Source organism: Lithobates pipiens, unplaced genomic scaffold, assembly GCF_037356315.1.
Source record: "Lithobates pipiens isolate NorthernLeopardFrog02 unplaced genomic scaffold, aLitPip1_a1.2 Scaffold_18, whole genome shotgun sequence".
NCBI lineage: Eukaryota > Metazoa > Chordata > Amphibia > Anura > Ranidae > Lithobates > Lithobates pipiens.
In genome coordinates, this window is record NW_027507758.1 from 367,106,395 (window position 1) to 367,131,063 (window position 24,669).

General features: G+C 39.7%; 1 protein-coding gene across 1 annotated transcript in view; it reads right to left on the reverse strand.

The window, feature by feature from the left end:
- Positions 1 to 24,669, reverse strand: part of LOC143986726 (tenascin-X-like) — a 69,776-nt gene that overhangs the window by 34,962 nt on the left and 10,145 nt on the right. Inside the window, exons 6-16 of the mRNA XM_077485133.1 lie at positions 23,482 to 23,739; positions 19,135 to 19,389; positions 16,167 to 16,424; positions 11,455 to 11,718; positions 11,094 to 11,345; positions 9,745 to 9,996; positions 6,667 to 6,915; positions 4,662 to 4,916; positions 3,870 to 4,127; positions 1,452 to 1,706; positions 642 to 899 (exon numbers count right to left, since the gene is read on the reverse strand). Coding sequence (XP_077341259.1) covers positions 642 to 899; positions 1,452 to 1,706; positions 3,870 to 4,127; positions 4,662 to 4,916; positions 6,667 to 6,915; positions 9,745 to 9,996; positions 11,094 to 11,345; positions 11,455 to 11,718; positions 16,167 to 16,424; positions 19,135 to 19,389; positions 23,482 to 23,739 — 2,814 coding nt within the window. The remainder of the gene's footprint in view (positions 1 to 641; positions 900 to 1,451; positions 1,707 to 3,869; positions 4,128 to 4,661; positions 4,917 to 6,666; positions 6,916 to 9,744; positions 9,997 to 11,093; positions 11,346 to 11,454; positions 11,719 to 16,166; positions 16,425 to 19,134; positions 19,390 to 23,481; positions 23,740 to 24,669) is intronic.

Here is a 24,669-nt window from a genome sequence, read left to right on the forward strand (position 1 = left end):
CAATCCTCTCCAGTCTGCGGTCATCCCTGCTGCTTGTGCGCCTTTTTCTTACACACTTTTCCCTTCCACAAAACTTTCTATTAATGTGCTTTGATACAGCACTTCGGGAACATCCAACTTCTTTTGCAATTACCTTTTGAGGCTTTCCCTTCTTATGGAGGGTGTCAATGATGGTTTTGTGCACAACTGTCAGGTTAGCAGTCTTTCCCATGATTGTGATTCCTACTGAACCAAACTGAGAGACCATTTAATGGCTCAGAAACCCTTTGCAGGTGTTATGGCTTAATTAGCTGATTAGAGTGGGACACTTTGAGCCTAGAATATTACACCTTTTCACAATATTCTAATTTTCTAAGATTATGGATTTGGGGTTTTCATGAGCTGTAAACCATAATCATCACAATTATGACAAATCACGGCTTGAACTATCTTGCTTTGCATGTAATGAGTCTATCTCATATATTAGTTTCACCTTTTAAGTTGCATTAGAGAAATAAATGAACTTTTTCACGATATTCTAATTTTTCAAGTATCACCTGTATTAGCTTTTTCTATAAATATAATTTGAAGTATCATTAGACTGGGTAGATACATTTTATGAGTTCCCAATGTTTTGCTGTTGCTACGTGGCAGCTACTTACTTGTATAACTAGATATCACTGAGATGTTTCCTGACACAGTGTTGGAACCAGCCAGAGCATAAACCAGGAAGGTGTAGTACATCCCAGGTGTCAGATCTTGTACTGTAAAGTAATTCTCTGTTGTACTTGCATAGTAGGTGTCATTTTGCTGGATTTTTATTACATAGGAACTTATGTTTCCATCTGGAGGCAGCCAGCTCAGAGATACAAATGTGTCAGAGAAGCTGAATATTGTCAGGCTTTTAACCACTTCAGGTTCTGGAAGAAAAGCAAAAAATCAGCTATGAATTACTTATTATTTTTAACTTTCTTTTCTTGGCTGCTACCATGAATGATACTGCAAACTCACACAGTTATTCATGCCATAATTGTGAAAATCATGTGCGTTCACTGCAAGCTTTATCTCCTGTCATTTTGATCTTTAACATAAAAAGAGACAAAAACTACAAACCTCGTGTACCAAATGGCCAGTACTAAAAACTCTGTTTTATCCCAAAACCATCAGCCAGTGGGCAGGCTGTTAGGAGTCATTGCAGCGGCAATGTTGAACTAGATATTTAATATTATTATGTTTTGATCCTCCTTCACTGGTACCTGTAAAGTCCACTCACTTTGTCCGATTTCTAAAACAATTTTCCCATTGATGAGGTACCCCCAAAGCCCATGCAATCTCTATATAAAGTGTTCAATATTTATTAAGTTAGGTCTTTAGGTTTTCATTTTGTCAGCATGGTCAAAAAAGTCTTTGTAACCAGATATTATGAACTTTGTGTGCTACATAACATAATACATGATGATTAGCATACTCACTTGTAAAAACTGTGCTCTGAGAAGCATTTCCTTGAACATTTTGGCCAGTAACAGCTCGGACAGTGACTGTATATTTGTTTCCAGGCGTCAGGCTTTGGACAGTGAATGTCTGATCAGTTGTTATGTTGCTGATGGATACATCTCCCGTTACCTCAATCAGATAGTAACTGTGATTGCCAACTGGAGGGAGCCAGCTTAGATCTATGGAGTTAGTGGACACATTGGAAACCAGAAAATTTCCAACTACTCCGGGTACTGCAATAAAAAAAAAACAAAAAAAAAAACAATATGACATTTGTACATTTATATACCTAGATATGTGTAAAGATTATAATGTTAAAAACAAAATGATTAATAAAATTAAAACTAATACTCAGTACAAAATATAAAGTATACCACAAAAAAACGTTCTCTTTACTTTGTAATTTCTGATAAAACTGAACTCCAGCAATACTTGACACAAATAAAATGGACAGGGGCAGGAGAAATAAAAACGTAATTAATTAAATCTCAACTCCATCAAAACTAAAAGTCCTTCTTTGAACTCTACAAGGGTTAACTGCTCGTTTCTCTCTATGACAGTTAAATGCACTTTTACTTACCTGATCCTCCAGTCTCCTGGCAGACTGCGCTCCCCTTCATGCCAGCTGTGGACTGTCTTTCAGTGTCCTCACATCCTGTACAGGGCTATAGGCCCTGTATCAGTCTAAATGATGTCAGGGGACCTTAGACCTCTGGAGTGAAAAGGAGAGGAGGTTGCAGGGACTGGCCATAGCAGTGTGAAGGAGCCTGCAGGAGCGGTAAGTAAACCGTACCTGGTTCCCTTAGATGTAAATGAGCAGATAACACTTGCAATGCATGTGCAGGCCCACTTCAAGGGAGAATTTTTTGTTTTCCCAGAGTTCAGCTTTACATTTTAGTGGGGAAAAGTCCTGTGTTGTCCTATCAGCATCCATATGTTAGAGAGTCAATTCACTCAAAAATGATGTCCCTCCTATAAGTGGAGTTTGAATCACCAAGTCAGCCCCTGTCCCTGATGTAATTACCAACATTCCTGTCTACTGAGAAGTTTTATAGCCCCCCCCCCCCCCCTTGAATCTTCTTCTTTTTTTTTTATCAATGTCTTTCAATGAGTGTTCTCTGTATTATGGGAGCAGCCAATTCATTATAGCCGCGAGTGATTTTAAATGGCTTTTTTTCCTGCAGAACTGACACTTTGTGCAGGGACAGTTCTAAGCACAGAAAATATGCGCCCCTTCACAGGATTACTATAGACACCCCCCAGGTATGAAATTTAAAGGAATATTACACTTTTATTGTTTCACTTTAATCATTATTAAAATCCCTGCTCCCGAAAAAATTGCAGTTTTTAAAACTTTTTTTGCAATGATACATGTCCCCTGAGGCAGGACCCAGGTCCCCAAACACTTTTTAGGACAGTAACTTGCATATTAGCCTTTAAAATTAGCACTTTAGATTTCTCCCATAGACTTGTACAGGGTGTTCCGTGGCTTTCCGAATTTGCCACGAAAACTCCAAATGTTTCACTGTTCACCGAACAGGCAATGTTCGAGTCGAACATGAGTTTGACTCGAACTCGAAGCTCATCCCTACTTCTGATGTTGTTTGTTGTTCAGGAGTGGCTTGACAAGAGGAATATGACATTTGAAGCCCATGTCCAGGATCCGTCTGTGTGTGGTGGCTTTTGATGCACTGACTCCAGCCTCAGTCCACTCCTTGTGAAAGTCCCCAACACTTTTGAATGGCCTTTTCCCGACAATCCTCTCCAGGCTGCGGTCATCCCTGCTGCTTGTGCGCCTTTTTCTTACACACTTTTCCCTTCCACAAAACTTTCTATTAATGTGCTTTGATACAGCACTTCGGGAACATCCAACTTCTTTTGCAATTACCTTTTGAGGCTTTCCCTTCTTATGGAGGGTGTCAATGATGGTTTTGTGCACAACTGTCAGGTTAGCAGTCTTTCCCATGATTGTGATTCCTACTGAACCAAACTGAGAGACCATTTAATGGCTCAGAAACCCTTTGCAGGTGTTATGGCTTAATTAGCTGATTAGAGTGGGACACTTTGAGCCTAGAATATTACACCTTTTCACAATATTCTAATTTTCTAAGATTATGGATTTGGGGTTTTCATGAGCTGTAAACCATAATCATCACAATTATGACAAATCACGGCTTGAACTATCTTGCTTTGCATGTAATGAGTCTATCTCATATATTAGTTTCACCTTTTAAGTTGCATTAGAGAAATAAATGAACTTTTTCACGATATTCTAATTTTTCAAGTATCACCTGTATTAGCTTTTTCTATAAATATAATTTGAAGTATCATTAGACTGGGTAGATACATTTTATGAGTTCCCAATGTTTTGCTGTTGCTACGTGGCAGCTACTTACTTGTATAACTAGATATCACTGAGATGTTTCCTGACACAGTGTTGGAACCAGCCAGAGCATAAACCAGGAAGGTGTAGTACATCCCAGGTGTCAGATCTTGTACTGTAAAGTAATTCTCTGTTGTACTTGCATAGTAGGTGTCATTTTGCTGGATTTTTATTACATAGGAACTTATGTTTCCATCTGGAGGCAGCCAGCTCAGAGATACAAATGTGTCAGAGAAGCTGAATATTGTCAGGCTTTTAACCACTTCAGGTTCTGGAAGAAAAGCAAAAAATCAGCTATGAATTACTTATTATTTTTAACTTTCTTTTCTTGGCTGCTAACTCACACAGTTATTCATGCCATAATTGTGAAAATCATGTGCGTTCACTGCAAGCTTTATCTCCTGTCATTTTGATCTTTAACATAAAAAGAGACAAAAACTACAAACCTCGTGTACCAAATGGCCAGTACTAAAAACTCTGTTTTATCCCAAAACCATCAGCCAGTGGGCAGGCTGTTAGGAGTCATTGCAGCGGCAATGTTGAACTAGATATTTAATATTATTATGTTTTGATCCTCCTTCACTGGTACCTGTAAAGTCCACTCACTTTGTCCAATTTCTAAAACAATTTTCCCATTGATGAGGTACCCCCAAAGCCCATGCAATCTCTATATAAAGTGTGCAATATTTATTAAGTTAGGTCTTTAGGTTTTCATTTTGTCAGCATGGTCAAAAAAGTCTTTGTGACCAGATATTATGAACTTTGTGTGCTACATAACATAATACATGATGATTAGTATACTCACTTGTAAAAACTGTGCTCTGAGAAGCATTTCCTTGAACATTTTGGCCAGTAACAGCTCGGACAGTGACTGTATATTTGTTTCCAGGTGTCAGGCTTTGGACAGTGAATGTCTGATCAGTTGTTATGTTGCTGATGGATACATCTCCCGTTACCTCAATCAGATAGTAACTGTGATTGCCAACTGGAGGGAGCCAGCTTAGATCTATGGAGTTAGTGGACCAATTGGAAACCAGAAAATTTCCAACTACTCCGGGTACTGCAATCAAAAAAAAAAAAAAAAACAATATGACAATTGTACATTTATATACCTAGATATGTGTAAAGATTATAATGTTAAAAACAAAATGATTAAAAAAAATTAAAACTAATACTCAGTACAAAATATAAAGTATATCACAAAAAAACGTTCTCTTTACTTTGTAATTTCTGATAAAACTGAACTCCAGCAATACTTGACACAAATAAAATGGACAGGGGCAGGACAAAATAAAAACGTAATTAATTAAATCTCAACTCCGTCAAAACTAAAAGTCCTTCTTTGTACTCTACAATGGTTAACTGCTCGTTTCTCTCTATGACCGTTAAATGCACTTTTACTTACCTGATCCTCCAGTCCCCTGGCAGACTGCGCTCCCCTTCTTGCCAGCTGTGGACTGTCTTTCAGTGTCCTCACATCCTGTACAGGGATATAGAGGGCTATAGGCCCTGTATCAGTCTAAATGATGTCAGGGGACCTTAGACCTCTGAAGTGAAAAGGAGAGGAGGTTGCAGGGACTGGCCATAGCAGTGTGGAGGAGCCTGCAGGAGCGGTAAGTAAACTGTACCTGGTCCCCCTAGATGTAAATGAGCAAATAACACTTGCAATGTATGTGCAGGCCACTGCAAGGGAGAATTTTTTTCATTTTCCCAGAGTTCAGCTTTACATTTTAGTGGGGAAAAGTCCTGTGTTGTCCTATCAGCATCCATACTTTAGAGAGTCAATTCACTCAAAAATTATGTTCCTCCTATAAGTGGAGTTTGAATCACCAAGTCAGCCCCTGTCCCTGATGTAATTACCAACATTCCTGTCTACTGAGAAGTTTTATAGCCCCCCCCCCCCCCCCTTGAATCTTCCAGAACCTTTGGCTAGTTTAGAAAATATAGAATACATAAAAAACAACCTGAACAGTAATAAACCCTAATATTGGACATATTTGTTTTGAGTTTATCTTTGAGTGAACAGTGGTGATGAACGTTAAGCATGCATAGTTAAAAATGTTTATGGGTCATGTATATCATTCTTTATAAATAGATACGGGCATGCCTTGACTTAGTGTCAGTTCACACTGAGGCAGCGCGACATGCAGTGTGACTGCGTCAGGCGACCTGGACACGACAGAGACTTGCAAAATGCAGAGACTTGCAAAATGACTTCTCTATAGAAGTCAATGCAAGTTTCCTCAAGTTGCCCCCAAAGTCATACAGGAACCTTTTTCTAAGTCGGAGCGACTTGTGTCACTCTGATTAGAATGGTTTCATTGTACAGAACGGGACATGACTTGTGAGAAGGCTAAGTTGCCTGACAAGTTGCCCTTGTGTGAATCGAACCTTAAAGTGTAAGTATGACCAAACATTTTCTGAATGTACAGCAACAGGGGCTAGTTAGCTAAAGTCTTTGCATGTTTTGTATTATATTGGATATAAGAATACAACAATCTGTAACATAATTTTAATGAATTATTTTAATCAATATTGTCTAATAAACATGATTTTATCACAAAATTGATATGTAATGTTGCTAGTTGAAGGTGACAACCAAAAAGATGTTGGACTATAATTGTGGGGAGGTGGTGCTGCCGATTAATCCATCAGTTTACCTATTGAGTTATTCTGAAGCTCTAGTAGCTCTGACTATGCAGAGGTCTATACAATGTAAGATGCTATAACTGTGTAGTCATATATTTACATGTTGAACAAAAGGCCATATAACAATGTCTCATAATGACAAAGAAAAAATAATTACTTACGAGTATACAACGTGATCTCACTGCTGTATCCATATAAAAGTACACTATTTCGATATGCCAAAAGCTGGATAGTATAAAAATTTCCAGCTATCAGATTGGCAATTTGCACTTCGCTAGTATTCACAGTCACATTACTGATTGGTTCTCCATAGACCAAGATGCCATATGATGAATTCTCTCCCAAGTCTGGCGTCCAATTAAGAATCACAGTAGTGGAGGAAATTTCAGTAGCTGTTATGACATCTGAAACTGGAGAGGAAATGTACAATTTAATGGCACATGTATTTCATGATTTGATTGCTACTTTTTTTTATATCAAACATTACATACATACTGTTCATGCTAAAGAACAGAACACAAATTGTTAATATGTTACTTCTCCTTAGTTATGTTTCTAAGGATGTCTGATAATGTACAGTATCTCACAAAAGTGAGTACACCCCTCACATTTTTGTAAATATTTTATTATATCTTTTCATGTGACAACACTAAAGAAATTACACTTTGCTACAATGTAAAGTAGTGACTGTATAGCTTGTATAACAGAGTCAATTTGCTGTCCCTTCAAAATAACTCAACACAGCCATTCATTTCTAAACTGCTGCCAACAAAAGTGAGTACACCCCTAAGTGAAAATGTCCAAATTAGGGCCAAAGTGTCAATATTTTGTGTGGCCACTCTTCATTTCCAGCACTGCCTTAACCCTCTTGGGCATGGAGTTCACCAGAGCTTCACAGGTCGCCACTGGAGTCTTCTTCCACTCCTCCATGACGACATCACAGAGCGGGTGGTTGTTAGAGATCTTACGCTCCTCCATCTTCCATTTGAGGATGGGCCACAGATGCTCAATAGGGTTTAGATCTGGAGACATGCTTGGCCAGTCCATCACCTTTACCCTCAGCTTCTTTAGCAAGGCAGTGGTCATCTTGAAGGTGTGTTTGGGGTCATTATCATGTTGGAACATTGCCCTGCGGCCCAGTCACCAAAGGGAGCAAATCATGCTCTGCTTCAGTATCTCACAGTACACGTTGACATTCATGGTTCCCTCAATGAACTGTTGAACTGTAGCTCCCCAGGGCCGGAAGAACTCATGCAGCCCCAAACCATGACACTTCCACCACCATGCTTAACTGTAGGCAAGACACACTTGTCTTTGTACTCCTCACCTGGTTGCCAACACACACGCTTGACACCATCTGAACCAAATAAGTTTATCTTGATCTCATCAGACTACATGACATGGTTCCAATAATCAATGTCCTTAGTCTGCATGTCTTCAGCAAATTGTTTGTGGACTGTCTTGTGCTACATCTTTAGATAAAATAATAAAAAGGATTTGATTTAAAAAAAGAAGAGGCTTCCTTCTGGGACGACAGCCATGCAGACCAATTTGATGCAGTGTGTGGCATATGGTCTGAGCACTGACAGGCTGACACTTCACCCATTCAACCTCTGCAGCACTGGCAGCACTCATACTTCTATTTCCCAAAAACAACCTCTGAATATGATGCTGAGCAAGTGTACTCAACTTCTTTGGTCGACCATGCCGAGGCCTGTTCTGAGTGGAACCTGTCCTGTTACACCTCTGTATGGTCTTGGCCACCATGCTGAAGCTCAGTTTCAGGGTCTTGGCAATCTTCTTATAGCCTAGGCCATCTTTATGTAGAGCAACAATACTTTTTTTCAGATTCTCAGAGAGTTCTTTGCCATGAGGTGCCATGTTGAACTTCCAGTGACCAGTATGAGAGAGTGAGAGCGATAATACCAAATTTAACACACCTGCTCCCCATTCACACCTGAGACCTTGTAACAATAATGAGTCACATGACATCGGGGAGGGAAAATGGCTAATTGGGCCCAATTTGGCCATTTTAACTTAGGGGTATACTCACTTTTGTTGCCAGTGGTTTAGACATCAGCCGTGTGGTGAGTTTTTTTGAGGGGACAGAAAATGTACACGGTTATACAAGCTGTACACTCACTACTTTACATTGCAGCAAAGTGTAATTTCTTCAGTGTTGTCACATGAAAATATATACAAAAATACGAGGGGTGTACTCACATTTGTGAGATACTGCATATCAGCATCTGTTATCAAAGTGTATAAAATAAGAGTAAGTGATCATAATAAAACCTTACATTTCCAACTATAATCTTTTAGTGCAAGTTTGAACCTGATTAATTACAGTCGACAACACATAGATGTTCATTTATGTCAGACATGTTTATAATTCATGAAAAGTTAATATTATCCTCAGTTGCCTTTAAGGCTGCATTCACACTTGAGCTGAGTGTTGTTGTTCATTTTGCAGGATTGTTCTTTAGCTTTTGAAGAGGTGTTTTTGTGCGTTTTCGTGGGCGTCTAAGGCTTGAGCATTTAAAAAAAATTTTTTAGCTATAGGAAAACTAGTTAAGGAAGAAGGAATCTGCTGCTCCAGTGTGTGCAATGATACAAATGGAACCAAGTAGTGCTAGCCCCGGCCCGCCTTCGTGGGATACTTGAAAAAAGAAGAATAGCCGCACATCCAAGGGTTCCAAAACAAAGTGCTTTTATTAAAAATCACCAGGAACACCAGATTTTTAGTGACGTAGACGCGTTTCACACATCCAACCTGTGCTTAATCATTACCCAAAGAAAACTAGTTACTAGGGAGAAGAAAAAGTATATTAGTGCCAAATATGCTTAAAGCTTGTAGCTCAAAAGAAGCTGATGCACTTTTTTTGGGCTATGGGCTTCAAGCAACACTATGCTCAGATGTGAAAAGGCACAACTGAAAACAATGGGAGTTTGGATGTTGAGTAATTTGTGTGTATTTGACAGCACCTTGTGAATTATGAATGGATTTTATATTGTCAATCACATTTGTTTATTCATTTTTTTAGCACTTACAGTAAGTGTTTTGCTATTCTGTATATTATCTTGTAGATATTTTACATTATTTATTTGCACATAATTTTCCATATGCTTATGAACTGTTTGTTTATTTAATATACATGTATGCATTTTTAAACTTTAAAGGTATTGGTAAGTGGTTTAGGAGTACTGACTATCAGAGTCTTGGTTAATTTTGTACTTACCTAGTACAGCAATGTCACTGCTGTCCCCCAGCAAATCTCCACCTGCAACTGCAGTGACTCTCACTGTATATTGGTTTCCACTGGTCAGGTTGGAAATAGTCACAGATTCTGTAGCCGCAGTGAGATTCTGGGGTGGGTCTCCCAACAATTCAATTTGATAGTAACTTGTGTTACCTTCTGGATGCTGCCAGCTGACATACATTGTTCTGTTGTCTACCTTAGATGCTTTCATATTAGTCACAGGGGCAGGTCCTGTAAATAAAAAAATATATTAGCATTGTTTTCTTATTCAGCCTTTTAAACCATCTAATTGTGTAATCAACTTGGAAAACACTAAAAGGTAAAAAGGAGCCAGGCAGGCAAGATAGGCATTGGCATCACTGTTATTATAGGTTAGAGGTTCAGAGCATGTTAAAACTGTGATTTTACACTTCATCCCCATACAGATAATCTGCTCCTTAACACTAGTTAAGTCCACATATGTATCAGTAAAATCAAGGATTCCTAGGAAAAATGTGGAGGCTATGATAACACATTAACGCATGTAAATGGAACAGAGCAAGGCAAACAGGGCCTGTTCACACTGGAAATTGCACAGGAATAAGCTGTGCTTCATCTGCAGTTCTGTGCGGTGCAGTTTCAGCCCATTTATTTTGAATGCGCCAAAATCATGCTGCACCTGCACTGCACCAAAAGTAGCATGCACTACTTTTGCAAACGCACTGCAACCGGATCTCATGGTACCTTTGTACCAAGCAATCCAGTGCGGGCAAAAGCACTGCATTCGCGACCTGCATTTGGGGTGTCATTAACTTATCAACACCGGCTGCAAGTCGCAACTGCAGTGTGTTTTGAACACAGTGTTGGAAGCATGCACGGAAGATGGGTTTCCCACACCGCGTTCTGGTGTTAACAGGCCCTCACACTCACCGGTTGAGGGTGCACAGGTTTTCCAAGATCTGCTCCAGGCATACAAATACATAAGCCACACTCTGCTTTGACTTTTGCTGAGCTGCAACAAACTTTATTGGTACCAGATAGGTCAGGCAGACTTTCTCTTATGTGTCAGACATGACTCCATGTTCATCTGGGGGGTCACATATGACAAGTAAGAAAAAGTCTTTCTGACCTACAACATCTAGTACCAATAAAGCATGTTGCAGTTCATCAAAAAATAAAGCAGATTTCTTCTTATGTGTTTTATGAAAACCCATACAATAGATAACTGTTTTTTTTTTTTAGTTACTCCCTTCACTGGAATCCAAGATAAGTCATATATGACTACAGAACTCTGCCTTTATTGGAAAAAAATACCACATTTTACAATCTGTACAATAGTAATGACTTACTTGTGTATTTAGATATGTTGCTAATTGCTCCATTTATGTTATCAACAAGAGCATTAACCAAAAAGGTGTAATAATTTCCAGCTGTCAGGCCTTCTATTGTGTCAGAGGTTGAAGTCACATTCTTATTGAAAGTTGGATCTCCCAGAATCTGGATGAAATAGGAACTGACATTTCCATCTGGTTTCCCCCAGCTCAGAGATATAGAAGTGGTGGTGATGTTCTCTGTAGCCAAATTCTTAATTACATCTGGGTCTACAAGGTACATAATACAAATGATTAATAGCCACAGAATCTGAAAATAATGATATAAAGAGGTACAATTCAAGAATAGTACACATTTTAAAAGATAATAATTACTTACACATGTATGCTGACACAGTCCTAATTTCTCCTTGTACATATATGTACATATCACCAACAACAGCAGCAACCAGGAAGGAGTAATAGTTTCCAGGTGTCAAGCCTTCTATTGTATCAGAAGTTGTAGTCACATTTCTATTGAAAGCTGGCTCTCCCAGGATCTGGATGAAATAAAAGCTGGCATTTCCATCTGGTTTCTCCCAGCTCAAAGGTATAGAAGTGCTGGTGATATTTCCTGTGGTCAGGTTCTTCACTATTTCAGGTACTACAAAACACAGAAATTGGATGTTATGTATATAAGTAAAAATGAGTGAAGGCCTCTGTATAACTGTATATTAGCTATTTACATATTTTAATCACTGCAGCATTCATAATTTTACATGGTTTGGGCCTGTTTATTCAGCAATACATTTATCATAGGTTACGATAACAAAGTGTTACATTTATTATTTTTCAGGACAAACAAGGCTTTCTTTTGGTTATGTTGTCTTGCAAAAATTATTTTTATTATGCAGTACATAGACAAAAAGTAACACAATAAATAACTGCATTTTTTACTACTTTGATCATTGTTCAAAAACATTTTTTTACTGTCGACAAAAAGTATGCATTTTATTCCATAATTTGTACTGTTTAAAAGAACACTAAAATTAAGCGTCTGTTAAAAAAAAAAAAAAAAATATTGCAAAGTTATTTGCAAATTAAATAAAGTATTTTTTTTCATTTTTTTTTTAATACAACATGACGTGTATTTATGCATCCAAACAAATGCAAGGATACAGTCTTTTTGGCTTTGTATACCATCTGATGACTGTATGAGAGCATGGTAAGCACATTGCTGCATATTTTAAGCTTTAATGCAGTATATACAATGATATTACATAATTAGTATAGATGAGTGAATCTGCCTGTTTTTGATTTGTGAACAGTTATGCAGATCTTGCTTAAAGTTTATGAACGCTGTGATGAACTATTGGGCTGCTCATTTGTAGGGCTATTAAGCAAGCCTAGGTTGGGCACTGCCATAGAGGCCATGTTCCAATGCCAAAATAAAAACTTAAAAACCAGTAACCCTCCTTACAGAGAATTGTCAGCTCTTCTTATTGTTCAAACATACACTGACAGTATGCATTCTGTGAGCCTGCTCTTTCAAAGAGCAGGGGGCTGGGATATATATTCCTTCAAATTCTTGGCTCAACGAAGGAAGGAAAAGGGTATGCATAACATTATATGTTGTTCTCTATTTCTAGTAGTAGACCTGCAAACTTTTCAGCAAAGAGTTTGCAATTTGGGAGCATCACAATTTACAGGGATTCAACGTGAACCCATGGTAGTGGCAAACCTTAAGCTCACCCTTAATGATTTGATTAGTAAAGAACATTTGAAGCGCTATGTACACTGTAACAGGTGAGTTGAACATCTTTACTAATGGGTTACAGATACATACCCCTTTACGAGTGATGGATTATTGCAAAGCTCGTATGTCTGTCAACCTTTGGGTGTATCAAGGAAAGAATGAATTTACCCCTCAAATTGGACTTTAAATGGCAACAACACAAATTAGTATATAAAATGGTATTTATTGAAAAAAAATTATAAAAAATCATCAAGACAATTATGATGATTATTAAAATACACAAAGTCAATAAACAAATAACATAGTTTTCTTGCGGTAGAATATATATATATATATATATATATATATATATATATATATATATATATATATATATATATATATATATATATATATATATATATATATATATATATATATATATATATATATATATTCAAGTAGTTACTCTCCAGTATCCGAGGTAGACTTTTCGGTACGCAACGCGTTTCAGGTTCAAAGCCCTTTTGTCAGGGGTATTAATATAGAAGAATTTGTATTCTACGGTATGAAGTGAATGACACAGCACCCAGATACAAAGATGTTCAAGAAAACATGTATATTTAAAAGGAAGTTGTCACTGTCATTAGATGGCGTTTGAAGAGGTCTGGTCTAGCCTCCGTTGCAGCCTCTCAGACCCCGCAGGTAATGACGTGGCACTCTCCACCAACATGCAAAGTCTGGCAGACACTGCAGACACTGCCAGGATGGATGACGGATCTTCATATACAGCGCAGGGAGCCAGAGACATTACTCACTATACTCCCAATCTCACTCTGCAATAAAGTGTTGACCTGACCCTAACTAAGAGACCCCTTTGTTCTAGCTTCCAAAGTTCTTGTCACCAGCTCAATAGTATGCATGTTGGGGGAGGGTGCCACGGCATTACCTGCGGGATCTGACAGGCTGCAATACCATTTTATATACTAATTTGTGTTGTTGCCATTTAAAGTCCCATTTGAGGGGGAAATTCATTCTTTCCATATAACAGGGATGTGGCAACTCACATTTGTTCTGCTATGGTGAAAGAATCTTTCTACTTGGGTGTACCAAGGGTTCAACAGACACAACTTTACCTGACATGCATAAGAAATCTATAAAGAACAAAATTTGTAAGATTAAATGACTTAAAAATATTGATCCTGAAGACAAACTATCAATCCCTGTAGAAATATGGATTCTTTTTTCTTCTAACAGAGGACATAATACTAAAAGGTAAATCTTTTTTTTTATCATTTTCTGGCTTTATTTGCCATTGATATAAAGATTACTAATATGCTTAAGTGGGGAGTCCTGGCATACAGTTATTAAATTAAACCAATCTGCAACATCTTGTATAGAACACTGGGAGAATTTCAAAAAAAGACTTAACTGTTGGTATTTGACGCCCTATAAACTTTAAAAAATCTTCCCTATTTTCCTCTCCTATCTGTTGGAGTTGCAGTGATCAAATAAGAACATTATATCATAAATATGGGAACTGCAAAAACCTCTCCAGCTTCTGGAAGGCTGTATCTTCTTTTATTGCATCCCTTTATGGGTAATCGAATTTCTCTTAACCCTGCAACAGCTCTATTAGGATTAAACATTGATATATACTCATTAGACTACAGAACTATTGTGGCCAATATATTAATAGCAGAAAGGCTCACCATAGCTAAACTGTGGAAATCAAATATTGGTCCCAATCTCCTTGATGTGATATTAAGAGTAAACACACAGGCCCACTATGAACTAATGTTGCGTACAAAAACTTTAACATTGCAAAATTGAAAAGGATTTGACAAGCCTGGTTGGTACATCCTAAAGCTTAAAATTATCTGAAGGATTTTAATAACCATTGTGATTCCTTTCTCTACATGTTGAATTTCAAAGTGACTTCCATATTGCTTTCCTTTGGCTTCCCCATTCCCTTTTTAGTTTAGGAACATTCCCTATTGACAATATGGTCCCAATGGGGTTGATAGGGTATATAGTTCCTACCATTGAATTTTAACTCATTGACAATGTTTAATTGTAGATTGGATTGATAACACCTTTGTTTATTTAACCTGTTTGTATGTATTTTTCCTTTCTGTACCTATATATAAATGTTTCCAAGAAGCATTTGTAATGTATCTGAGAAACTAATAAAAACGTAAAGAAATTAGAAGACAACTACTCTATATAATATTGTTTAAGGCATGTAAACCTTAAAGTGTAAACACAACATGTCATATTCCTCATATGTGCCTGCTGTACCATTTACATCTATGAAAAAAAAAAAAAAACTGTTGGCTTTGTATTGCTTCTTCTGTGTGAAATCCCTGGTGTTCCTGCCAGTCCCCCTGCTTTCCTATTAAAAACTGACCACACTAAGCAGGAGAGCACAGCATGGCCAGTTCTCTAGTTGTGTTGGGAACTCAGTGTGATCTCCTCCAATGATCAGACTTGTCTTGACACAACCCCCCCCCCCCCCCGCCTTCCCACACACACACACACACACACACACACACACACACACACACACAGTCTTGCACTGGGAAGTTCAGTGTATGGCTGTTTTTCCTCCCCCAGCTCTTAAGCAGCTGTGAACAGAGGAAATGTGAGCACGTATAAAAATGGGAAAAAGGGTATTTATGATTTTTTTATATCTATATACATTTGGTTTTCCTTTCATATTTCCTTTTCTATTTATTTAATTTGCAAAATTAACAAATGTAACAAAACATTGCAATTGTAATGAATAATGAAACACTGCCATCTTAATGACATGAGAATAGCAATATCCAGTGATGATAACTAAAATCACTAAAGCTGGCCACACGTGGATGGAAATTTGACCAGATCAGCAGTCAACCTAGAAGTCAACCTACAAATTTTCTGGCTTGATCAGTATTGCAGGCTATAGACTGCAGCACTGATCTGTGTAGACTTTCTCGCCATCAGAAAACAATTACATAACGGGAGAACTCCCGCATTCACATTGAGTGTGTGAATGGGGGAATCGGGTCTTTTTTTTTGTTCAACCCACTGGTTGTACAAAAAAAAAAACGGACCCATGTATGACCAGCGTGAGGCTTATGACAATCTTTAAATTGGCCAAAACTCATATTAAATTGATATAAGATAGTCTAGAGGGAAAATGTGGTATATTTCAAATGCATCTATCAACAAACATTATTGTCATCATACATTTCTATCTACTGTCTGTTGCTGAATGCATTTATTATCCTTTACAATTTAGGCTTAATTTGCTGAAGCTCAAGTATTATGATGCTAGTGTAAGATCGCCTTAAACAACATTAACCAATCAGCTTGTTGCATGATTGACATACCTGTATTTGCTGACGTGTAAACACCTTCTCCCTGTAAATTATTTGTATCTACTAGAGCAGAGACCAGAAAGGAATAATAATTTCCAGGTGTCAGCCCATCAAAGGTAAGAGAAGTTGTAGTCACAGTTGTATTGAGGGTTGAATTGCCCAGGCTCTGGATGAAATATGAACTGACATTTCCATTTGGTTTCTCCCAGCTCAAAGATATAGATGTGGTGGTGATATTTCCTGTCTTCAGGTTCTTCACTACATCAGGGTCTAAAAGGTGTGTAGTAAGATGGATAAAAACATGACTGTTTAAAGAAATGCCAAAGATGATGGACAGCAACAGAAGTATTATAACTTGGGGTCAATGGCTAAAGGAATACAGACAGTTCACATGTGAATCTTGATAAGTGTGGGCTCAAAATTTCAAGTCCTGAGCTGCTAGCCAGGTCTTAAGAACTACTTGCCACCAGTTGCCCTACCCAACCCCTACCCTGCACACCTCTAATTCCACCCCTAAACACACCCTCATAAATGATCTCATGAAATGGCACTGTGAAATGTTCTATGCAGAATTAAGTTACAAAAATGAGGATTAACAACAACAATCTTAACAATATTAACATAAAGCATATCGGTACCCATCAGTGCCTATCAGTGTGTTTAGGGGTGGAGTTAGAGGTGGGGCATGATATGGGTTGGGTGGGGCAACTGGGGGCAAGTAGCTTTTAAGACTTGAAATTTTGAGCCCTGCTATAAGCTATATATATATCTCATGACATGGCACTGTTAACTGTTTTATGCAGAATTAAGTTACAAAAAATAAAGATTAACAACAACAACTTTAACAATATTAACAAGAAAGCATATCAGCACCCATTAGCGCAGCCTCATCAGTGCCCATCAGTGCAGCCTCATCAGTGGCCATCACTGCAGCCTTATCAGTGCCCACCAGTGCAGCCTATCAGTGCAGCCTATCAGCGCCCATCAGTGCAGACTCACCAGTGCCCATCAGTGCAGCCTGTCAGTGCCCATCAGTGCAGCCTCATCAGTGCAGTCTCATCAGTGCCCATTAGTGCAGCCTCATCAATGCCCATCAATGCAGTCTTATTAGTGCCCATCAGTGCAGCCTATCAGTGCCCATCAGTGAAGCCTCATCAGTGGCCATCAGTGCAGCCTCATCAGTGGCCATTAGTACAGCCTTTTAGCACCCATCAGTGCAGCCAATTAGTGCCCATCAGTGCAGCATATCAGTGTCCACCAGTGCAGCATATCAGTGCTGCCTTATCAATGCAGCTTAATCAGTGCAGCTTATTAGTGCCACATCATAAGTGACCATCAGCGCCACCTCATTAGTGGCCATCAGTGCAGCCTTACCATTGCCCATCAATCCAGCCTACCAGTGCCCATCAGCGTAGCCTATCAGTGCTCATAAATGAAGCCTCATCAGTGCCCATCAAAGCAGCAGGGATCACAGGGAGGAATCTGGATTATTGCCAGCTGGATCACACAGAGCGGAGATTTACCGCTGTAACACAGCTTGGAGATTAAACGCCAACCACTGTCAATCTGTCTACCTATCTATCTGCTGTCTTTCATAGGACCCAGTTCAGGAGGCAGGGCTTTGTTTGACAGCCGCCGACATTTCATCTCCAAGCTGTGTCACAGCAGAAGATCCCCGCTCTGTGTGATCAGGCTGGCTCTCCCCCTGACAGTTTCCTGGCTGATCACTTCTGGCATAAGTGGTGCAGCCTTTTTTACAGAGCACCAGAGCAGCCCAGGGGGCAGGGAGGCAATTGCTCTGGAGAAAAGGCTTTACCGCTTCTGCCAGAAACAATCAGCCAGGAAACCGTCGGCCCAGGCCGCCCCTGCTTTGCAACTGCCCTCAGCTAATTTCCACGTGGCAAATGCAAGCAGGCGAGTGAAAATTTGAGGGCTGGTTTAGAGAATAAGATGAGGCTTTATTCATTTTGTTAAACCAAACTTACTTGATGAAAATGTAAAATATGATTTTAACTAGGATATGATCGGATGACTGACGTAAACAAAATGTCATGTTATTCACTAAGCTAAGGTAACATTCACTTTCCAAAGTGAACCTTAACTTTACCAAGGGAACGATCTCTATTTTGTTTAGTAAACCAACCCCAATGTCGCACATGCAAAACAGAGAACATGTTGCTTTAGTCCAGGGGTGCCCAGCCTTTTTAAAAGTGAGGGTCAATTAAGCAACTTGGTAACCAGGTAACCTTGGTAACCACAATGGATGGATGACAGGTTACGGCTACTCTATAGGCCCTCAAATCTGATCCACCTAGATGGAAGGGGGCGAACTCCATTCTATTTTTTTTTTATTGGATTTTTAGGACCGGATTGGAGGCAGGCGGGTGTAAACGGACAAAAGTCTGTTTACATCTGCCGCTCTGTAGAGGTGAATTGAGGGTCCTATTGGGTAGGACCGATCGTGTAAAAAGGGCCTAAACTGCTTTCACACTGATGATTACCCACACTGCAGGTCCAGCATAGTGCACCTGTGTCTATCCAGTGGATTAACTGAACTTTGCCATAGACTCTGCCTGTGGCAAAAGCCGGCGCTGTACAGGAAGCATCGGCTTATGGGCTCTTCTCTGCAGCCGTTTTCTTCCTCTACCACCTGCTTCATTCACAACACCGATGATGTGGTATGATGGGTTGGAAACCTGCGATCTGGGCTTGCTAACCTGCCATTCCAGAGCAGGAGGTCGCGGGCCACATCAAAGGGCTCCGCGAGTCACATGTGGCCACCGGGCCACTGGTTGGCAACCCCTGCTTTAGTCCATAATAATTTTCATAGTGTAACAATATTTCTATTTAAGACTGGCAAGCTTTTAACTCCCGCTGGAAACCAAATCAACATACAGCCATTTGAGATTAGAATTGAGAAGGTGAACCTATTTGAACAAGTGTTTTATAATAACATCCATCTAATATGGCAGTCACTCACATGTGAATGCTGATACAGTACGATATTCTCCTTGTATATTGTCATCAACAACAGAAGCAACCAGGAAGGTGTAATAATTTCCAGGTGTCATGTTTTCAATTGTAGCAGAGGTTGTGGTCACAGTTTTATTAAAAGTTGGCTCTCCGAGAATCTGGATGAAATATAAACTTGCATTTCCATCTGGTTTCTCCCAGCTCAGAGATACAGAAGTGGTGGTGATATTTCCTGTGGTCAGATTCTTCACTACCTCAGGTACTGCAAAGTAAAGGGGTGAGCTGTTAGATTAGTAAACTCACAACAGAGTAAAGGCCCTACATCTTAAAACCTAGCTCCAAACATGTATTCTTTGGATAGCATGGGGGGAGATAAAAATATTTTGTCACTGACCCAGTTAGGGAGAGTTTCCCTCCATTCCTGACCATGTGATGACCATACAAAAAGGGAGGCATTGGTAGTCACCAGGACAGGAATATAAACATTGTTAGATGTTCTAGCACTTCCCCACTACTAAAATGTGTTTTTCTTTGGTGCAAAGATCTATCATCACTTGCTATCCTGACAGGAAATGAAGGGAACTATCCCAGCTAGGGGTAGAGATGACAATAAAAACTGTACAGAGGCTTTAACCATTCCCTGTTCTATGTAAAACTAGTAAAATAAACATTTAGTTAAAGCTTGGCTTTAATTACATAGCATAACTGGAAAAATAAACAAATAACTAGCATGCGCTAATATTGCTCCTACATTTTATAATTTCTTAAGCCGGCTTGGTTGTTTAAGTCTGTTGCTTAATCTGCTGTTATGTATGACCAAAACTTCCTCAAAGGGCTTACAGTTACAATATATCATAATAATAATATCATTTAGTATGGATGAGGATGCAACACAACAGTATCCATTAACCTTCCTGATCCTGAATTATATCTTTAAAATGTTTATATTTTTAAAATGTTACTTAAAGCCTGAATTATGTTGTTGTACTCATGTTGGTTTACAATACAACACATAAGCACAGGTTAAATGTAAATGTAGCACCTTCCTAGGTAGGTGCTAAGTTTATATATATATATATATATATATATAGAGTTAGTTGTGTTTTTGATAGGTAAATTTAGTTGTCCCATTGTAGTCAATGTGACTGCAATTATTTGTTAGGTAAAAGCATAGTTAGCTCACTGTACTTGGTGAGCTGTGATCATTTAGCCAGTTCTGCTGTGTGTTCCTCTCTATCCAGGAAACTTGAGACATTTCTGGATGATAGGTGTGGAGCTATGCAGATGACAACATGAATAATGATACAGCCCCAGCCTATCCCAGAAAGACTGGCTCTGATGATATGCCGGGTAACTACTGTATATATATTCTGTAAGCACACTGAGCTCTGGGCCTTAACTCTATAGGATTGTTCCAGCCTTGTAAAGGGTGCATTGCCCTCCCAGGCAACTATTGCTGTGCAGCCTCAGATGGAAAACCTGTGGGCCTAAATGCTGAGACTTGCTGAGACCTGGGTTCTACTAAGTTGACTGAGGGGCTGTCTACTGCAAATCTGGTCTGGTATCACCGAGGAAGGCATTCATTTGCTTTTGGGCCCTGTGAGTTAAGACACCCCTAAAGGACCTTAAAGACTGAGTTTTAGTTACCCCCCTCTGGTACTAGATAGTCAGCTGCAGGTCTAGCTAAAGGGAACACTGGCTTGTGTTCCAAAAAACTTTGTCCATTTAATCCTCTACTTCAAAGGACTCTGCTCAGGCTTGCTACGCCTTTACTACTGCTGCCTTAAAGCTGAAGTCTGTTGTTTGCTTCAAGCATGGACTTCATCATAGTTTATCCGAAAGAATAGTTAAAGTCTTCAACTGTACAAGCTCTTTATTCTGGACTATCCCGCCTGTCCAAGTTCTCCAAAAATAAAAACGAAAAAAAAAATAAAACACTCCTAGACTGATCCTTGGAGAAACAAGTGAATGTGAATGTGTGGCTGGCTGCGGAAAAAAACTATCTAGGGAGAACTGCTACCGGAGCAGTGCTACATAGAGAACACTCTAATCACTGGCAGTCATAAGTAGTAATAAAAGTGAAGGTTTTTTCATGGAGCTATAAATGCATATAATAGTGAGACACTGCACAATTTGGTTGGATTTACTAAAGGATTTGGGAATCTTCACAAAATAAATTTTGTGAATATTCACTTCATTCTTTATCCCTGTCATGACTAAGGCCGCGTACACACGGGCGGACTGTTCGCCCAACTTTGTCCGCTGAACAGTGTTTGGGCGGACAGTCCGCTCGTGTGTGGGCTTTCAGCGGACAGTTTCAGCGGACAGTTTGACGAACAAGGTTTTACGGAATTTCCGAAAAACTGTCCGCTGAAACCTTGTTTCAGCGAACAGTCCGCCCGTGTGTAGGCTTGTTCGTCAAACTAAGTTCCGCGCATGCTCAGAAAGGATTTACACGCCGAAAGTTATAATGCAGTGTATAGGACGTCGTATTTTTCGTCCCGTCGTACGTGCCGTTCACGTCATCGCGCACGGTTTCAGCAAACTGTTCGTTCGTCGTGTGTGGCCATGTCCGTCCATGCTAATTTTGAGCGGACTGTTTGCCGAAACTGTTTGACGAACAAGGTTGGGCGAACAGTCCGCGTGTGTGTACGCGGCCTAAGCCTATTTCTGACATGGTGTTTACAAGTTAAAATCCGTATTTTTTGGTAGAAAATTACTTAGAGCCCCCAAACATTATATATATTTTTTTAGCAGAGAATTTAGAGAATAAAATGGCGATTGTTGCAATATTTTATGTCACATGGTATTCGTGCAGCGATGTTTTAAACGCAACTTTTTGGGTAAATAGATACCAAACCAAACATGTCATGCTTCATAATTGCACATGCTCGTGGAATGGCGACAAACGACGGTACCTAAAAATCTCCATAGTTACCAGGTTATAGTTACAAAGGAGGTCTAGTGCTAGAATTATTGATTTCGCTCTGACGATCATAGTGAAGCCTCACATGAGTAAGTTGAAAGCCGTTTACATAATCGGGCGTGACTTCCATATGCGTTTTCTTTGCTGCGTGAGCTCATGAGGACAGGGCGCTTTAAAGAAAAATGTTCTTATTTATTTTATTTATTTTTACATTATTAAATTGTGTTTAAAAAAATAATTTGATCACTTTTATTGCTGTCACAAGGAATGTAAACATCCCTTGTGACAGTAATAGGTGGTGACAGGTACTCTAAAAAACCTACAATCCCTCCTTTGCACTTCAAAGTATTCAGATTGCCATTTTCAGCAATTCTGAATACTGTATATTTTTTTAAAACCAGTGCCATTGGCAGCCGAGTAAACAGGAAGTGACGTTGTGCCGTGTTTACAATCAGGCTTCATGGCTTCAGGCTTTCCGTCTTCATGCCAGTCTGTCCATAGCCGCCGGAAGTGGCAGATCGTGGATCAGATCTTCCGGTAGGACAGAGGCTTGATCAGGCGGTAGGAGGCGGCGGGAGGAGGGGTGGCCACTCCCCCTCCTCCGGTATAATAATCGAGTGGCTTTTAGCCGCATCGGTTGTTATCCCTGGAAAGCCAAGGCCGCATATCTGCGGACACTCGGTGGAAAGGGGTTATTTTAAAATATATATATTGGATAATTGAAGTAAATATTTGCACAATTTATTTTGTGAAGATTCTCAGCTCTTTAAGTTGCAAACCCTTAGGCCGCGTACACACGCGGGGACTGTTCGGCCAACTTTGTCCGCTGAACAGTGTTTCGGCGGACAGTCCGCCCGTGTGTGGGCGTTCAGCGGACAGTTTCAGCGAACAGTCCGCTGAACAAGGTTTTTCGGAATTTCCGAAAAACTGTCCGCTGAAACCTTGTTTCAGCGAACAGTTCCCTCGTGTGTAGGCTTGTTCGTCAAACTAAGTTCCGCGCATGCTCAGAAAGGATTTACACCCCGAAAGTTATAATGCAGTGTATAGGACGTCGTATTTTTCGTCCCGTCGTACGTGCCGTTCACGTCATCGCGCACGGTTTCAGCAAACTGTTCGTACGTCGTGTGTGGCCATGTCCGTCCATGCTAATTTTGAGCGGACTGTTTGCCGAAACTGTTTGACGGACAAAGTTGGCCGAACAGTCCCCGCGTGTGTACGCGGCCTTATTGTTCTACACAACATTGGCCTACTTACACATTTTTGTTCCCGCATTTACCCAAAGGAAAGAAAAACACAGTGCACATTACCTAAGAAAGTGCTGTTTTACAAAATGTAGCTGAAATGCCTCAGCAATAGAAATTATTAGTATTAATTATTTATTTTTAATTATGAAATATTATGCAATTAATAATTATTTTGATAACTCACTTGTGTAGTCAGTTGTAATATTGGGAGCTCCCTTTACATTACCCCCATCGACACCTGCAGAGACCAGGAAGGTATAATAATTTCCAGGTGTCAATCCCGTAATTGTGTCAGAGGTTGTAGTCACATTCCTATCAAAAGTTGGATCTTCCAGGATCTGGATATAATATGAACTGACATTCCCATCTGGTTTGTCCCAGCTCAGAGATATAGAAGTGGTGGTGATATTCTGTGTGTTCAGGTTCTTCACAACCTCAGGTACTACAAAATTTACAGGTATTAGCTTTTAGGCTGCAGCAGAGTTTTCACATTTGTTTGTCATCTCACAACTTATTTGAGATTGTACTCGAACATGTGATCACATTTTATAGTAGCTATCTGTCTTAAGCCTACTTACCCAGGCATACCCCACTTTTAAGTACAAGTACATCAGGCTCACTTCTGCATAGAAACCAAACCTCGGCTTGTTCAATGAAGCATGGGTAAAAACTTGGAAGCTCACCGGTTTCTATGCAGAAGTGAGACTGATTTTGCACTTTCTAACTTTAGTAAATATACCCCATTGTGTACTTAAAAGTAGGGTATGCCTGTATACTATATGAACATGGTCAAATTGTCTAGCTGAGGAGCTCAGAATATTAATTAGTTATAAAAGTGAGGTTTTTCTTCATGGAGCTATAAATGCATATAATAGTGTTACACTGCACAATTTGGTTTATTTATTAAAGGATTTGAGAATCTACACACAATACATTTTATGAATATTGACTTACCGTATATACTCGAGTATAGGCCGACCCGAATATAAGCCGAGGCCCCCAATTTACCCCCAAAAAACTGGAAAAAATTATTGACTCGTGTATAAGCCGAGGGTGAGACATGCCTGTCCATCCCTGTGTGTCCGTCCATCCCTGTGGGTCCATCCATCCCTGTGTGTGTGTCCATCCATCCGTGTGTGTGTGTGTGTGTGTGTGTGTCCATGCATCCGTGTGTGTGTGTGTGTGTGTGTGTGTGTGTGTGTGTGTGTGTGTGTGTCCATGCATCCGTGTGTGTGTGTGTGTGTGTCCATGCAACCGTGTGTGTGTGTGTGTGTGTGTGTGTGTGTGTGTGTGTGTCCGTGCAGCCTACCTGTGTCCAGCCTGCCTGTGTCCGTCCAGCCTGTGTCCGTCCAGCCTGCGTCCCGTCCAGCCT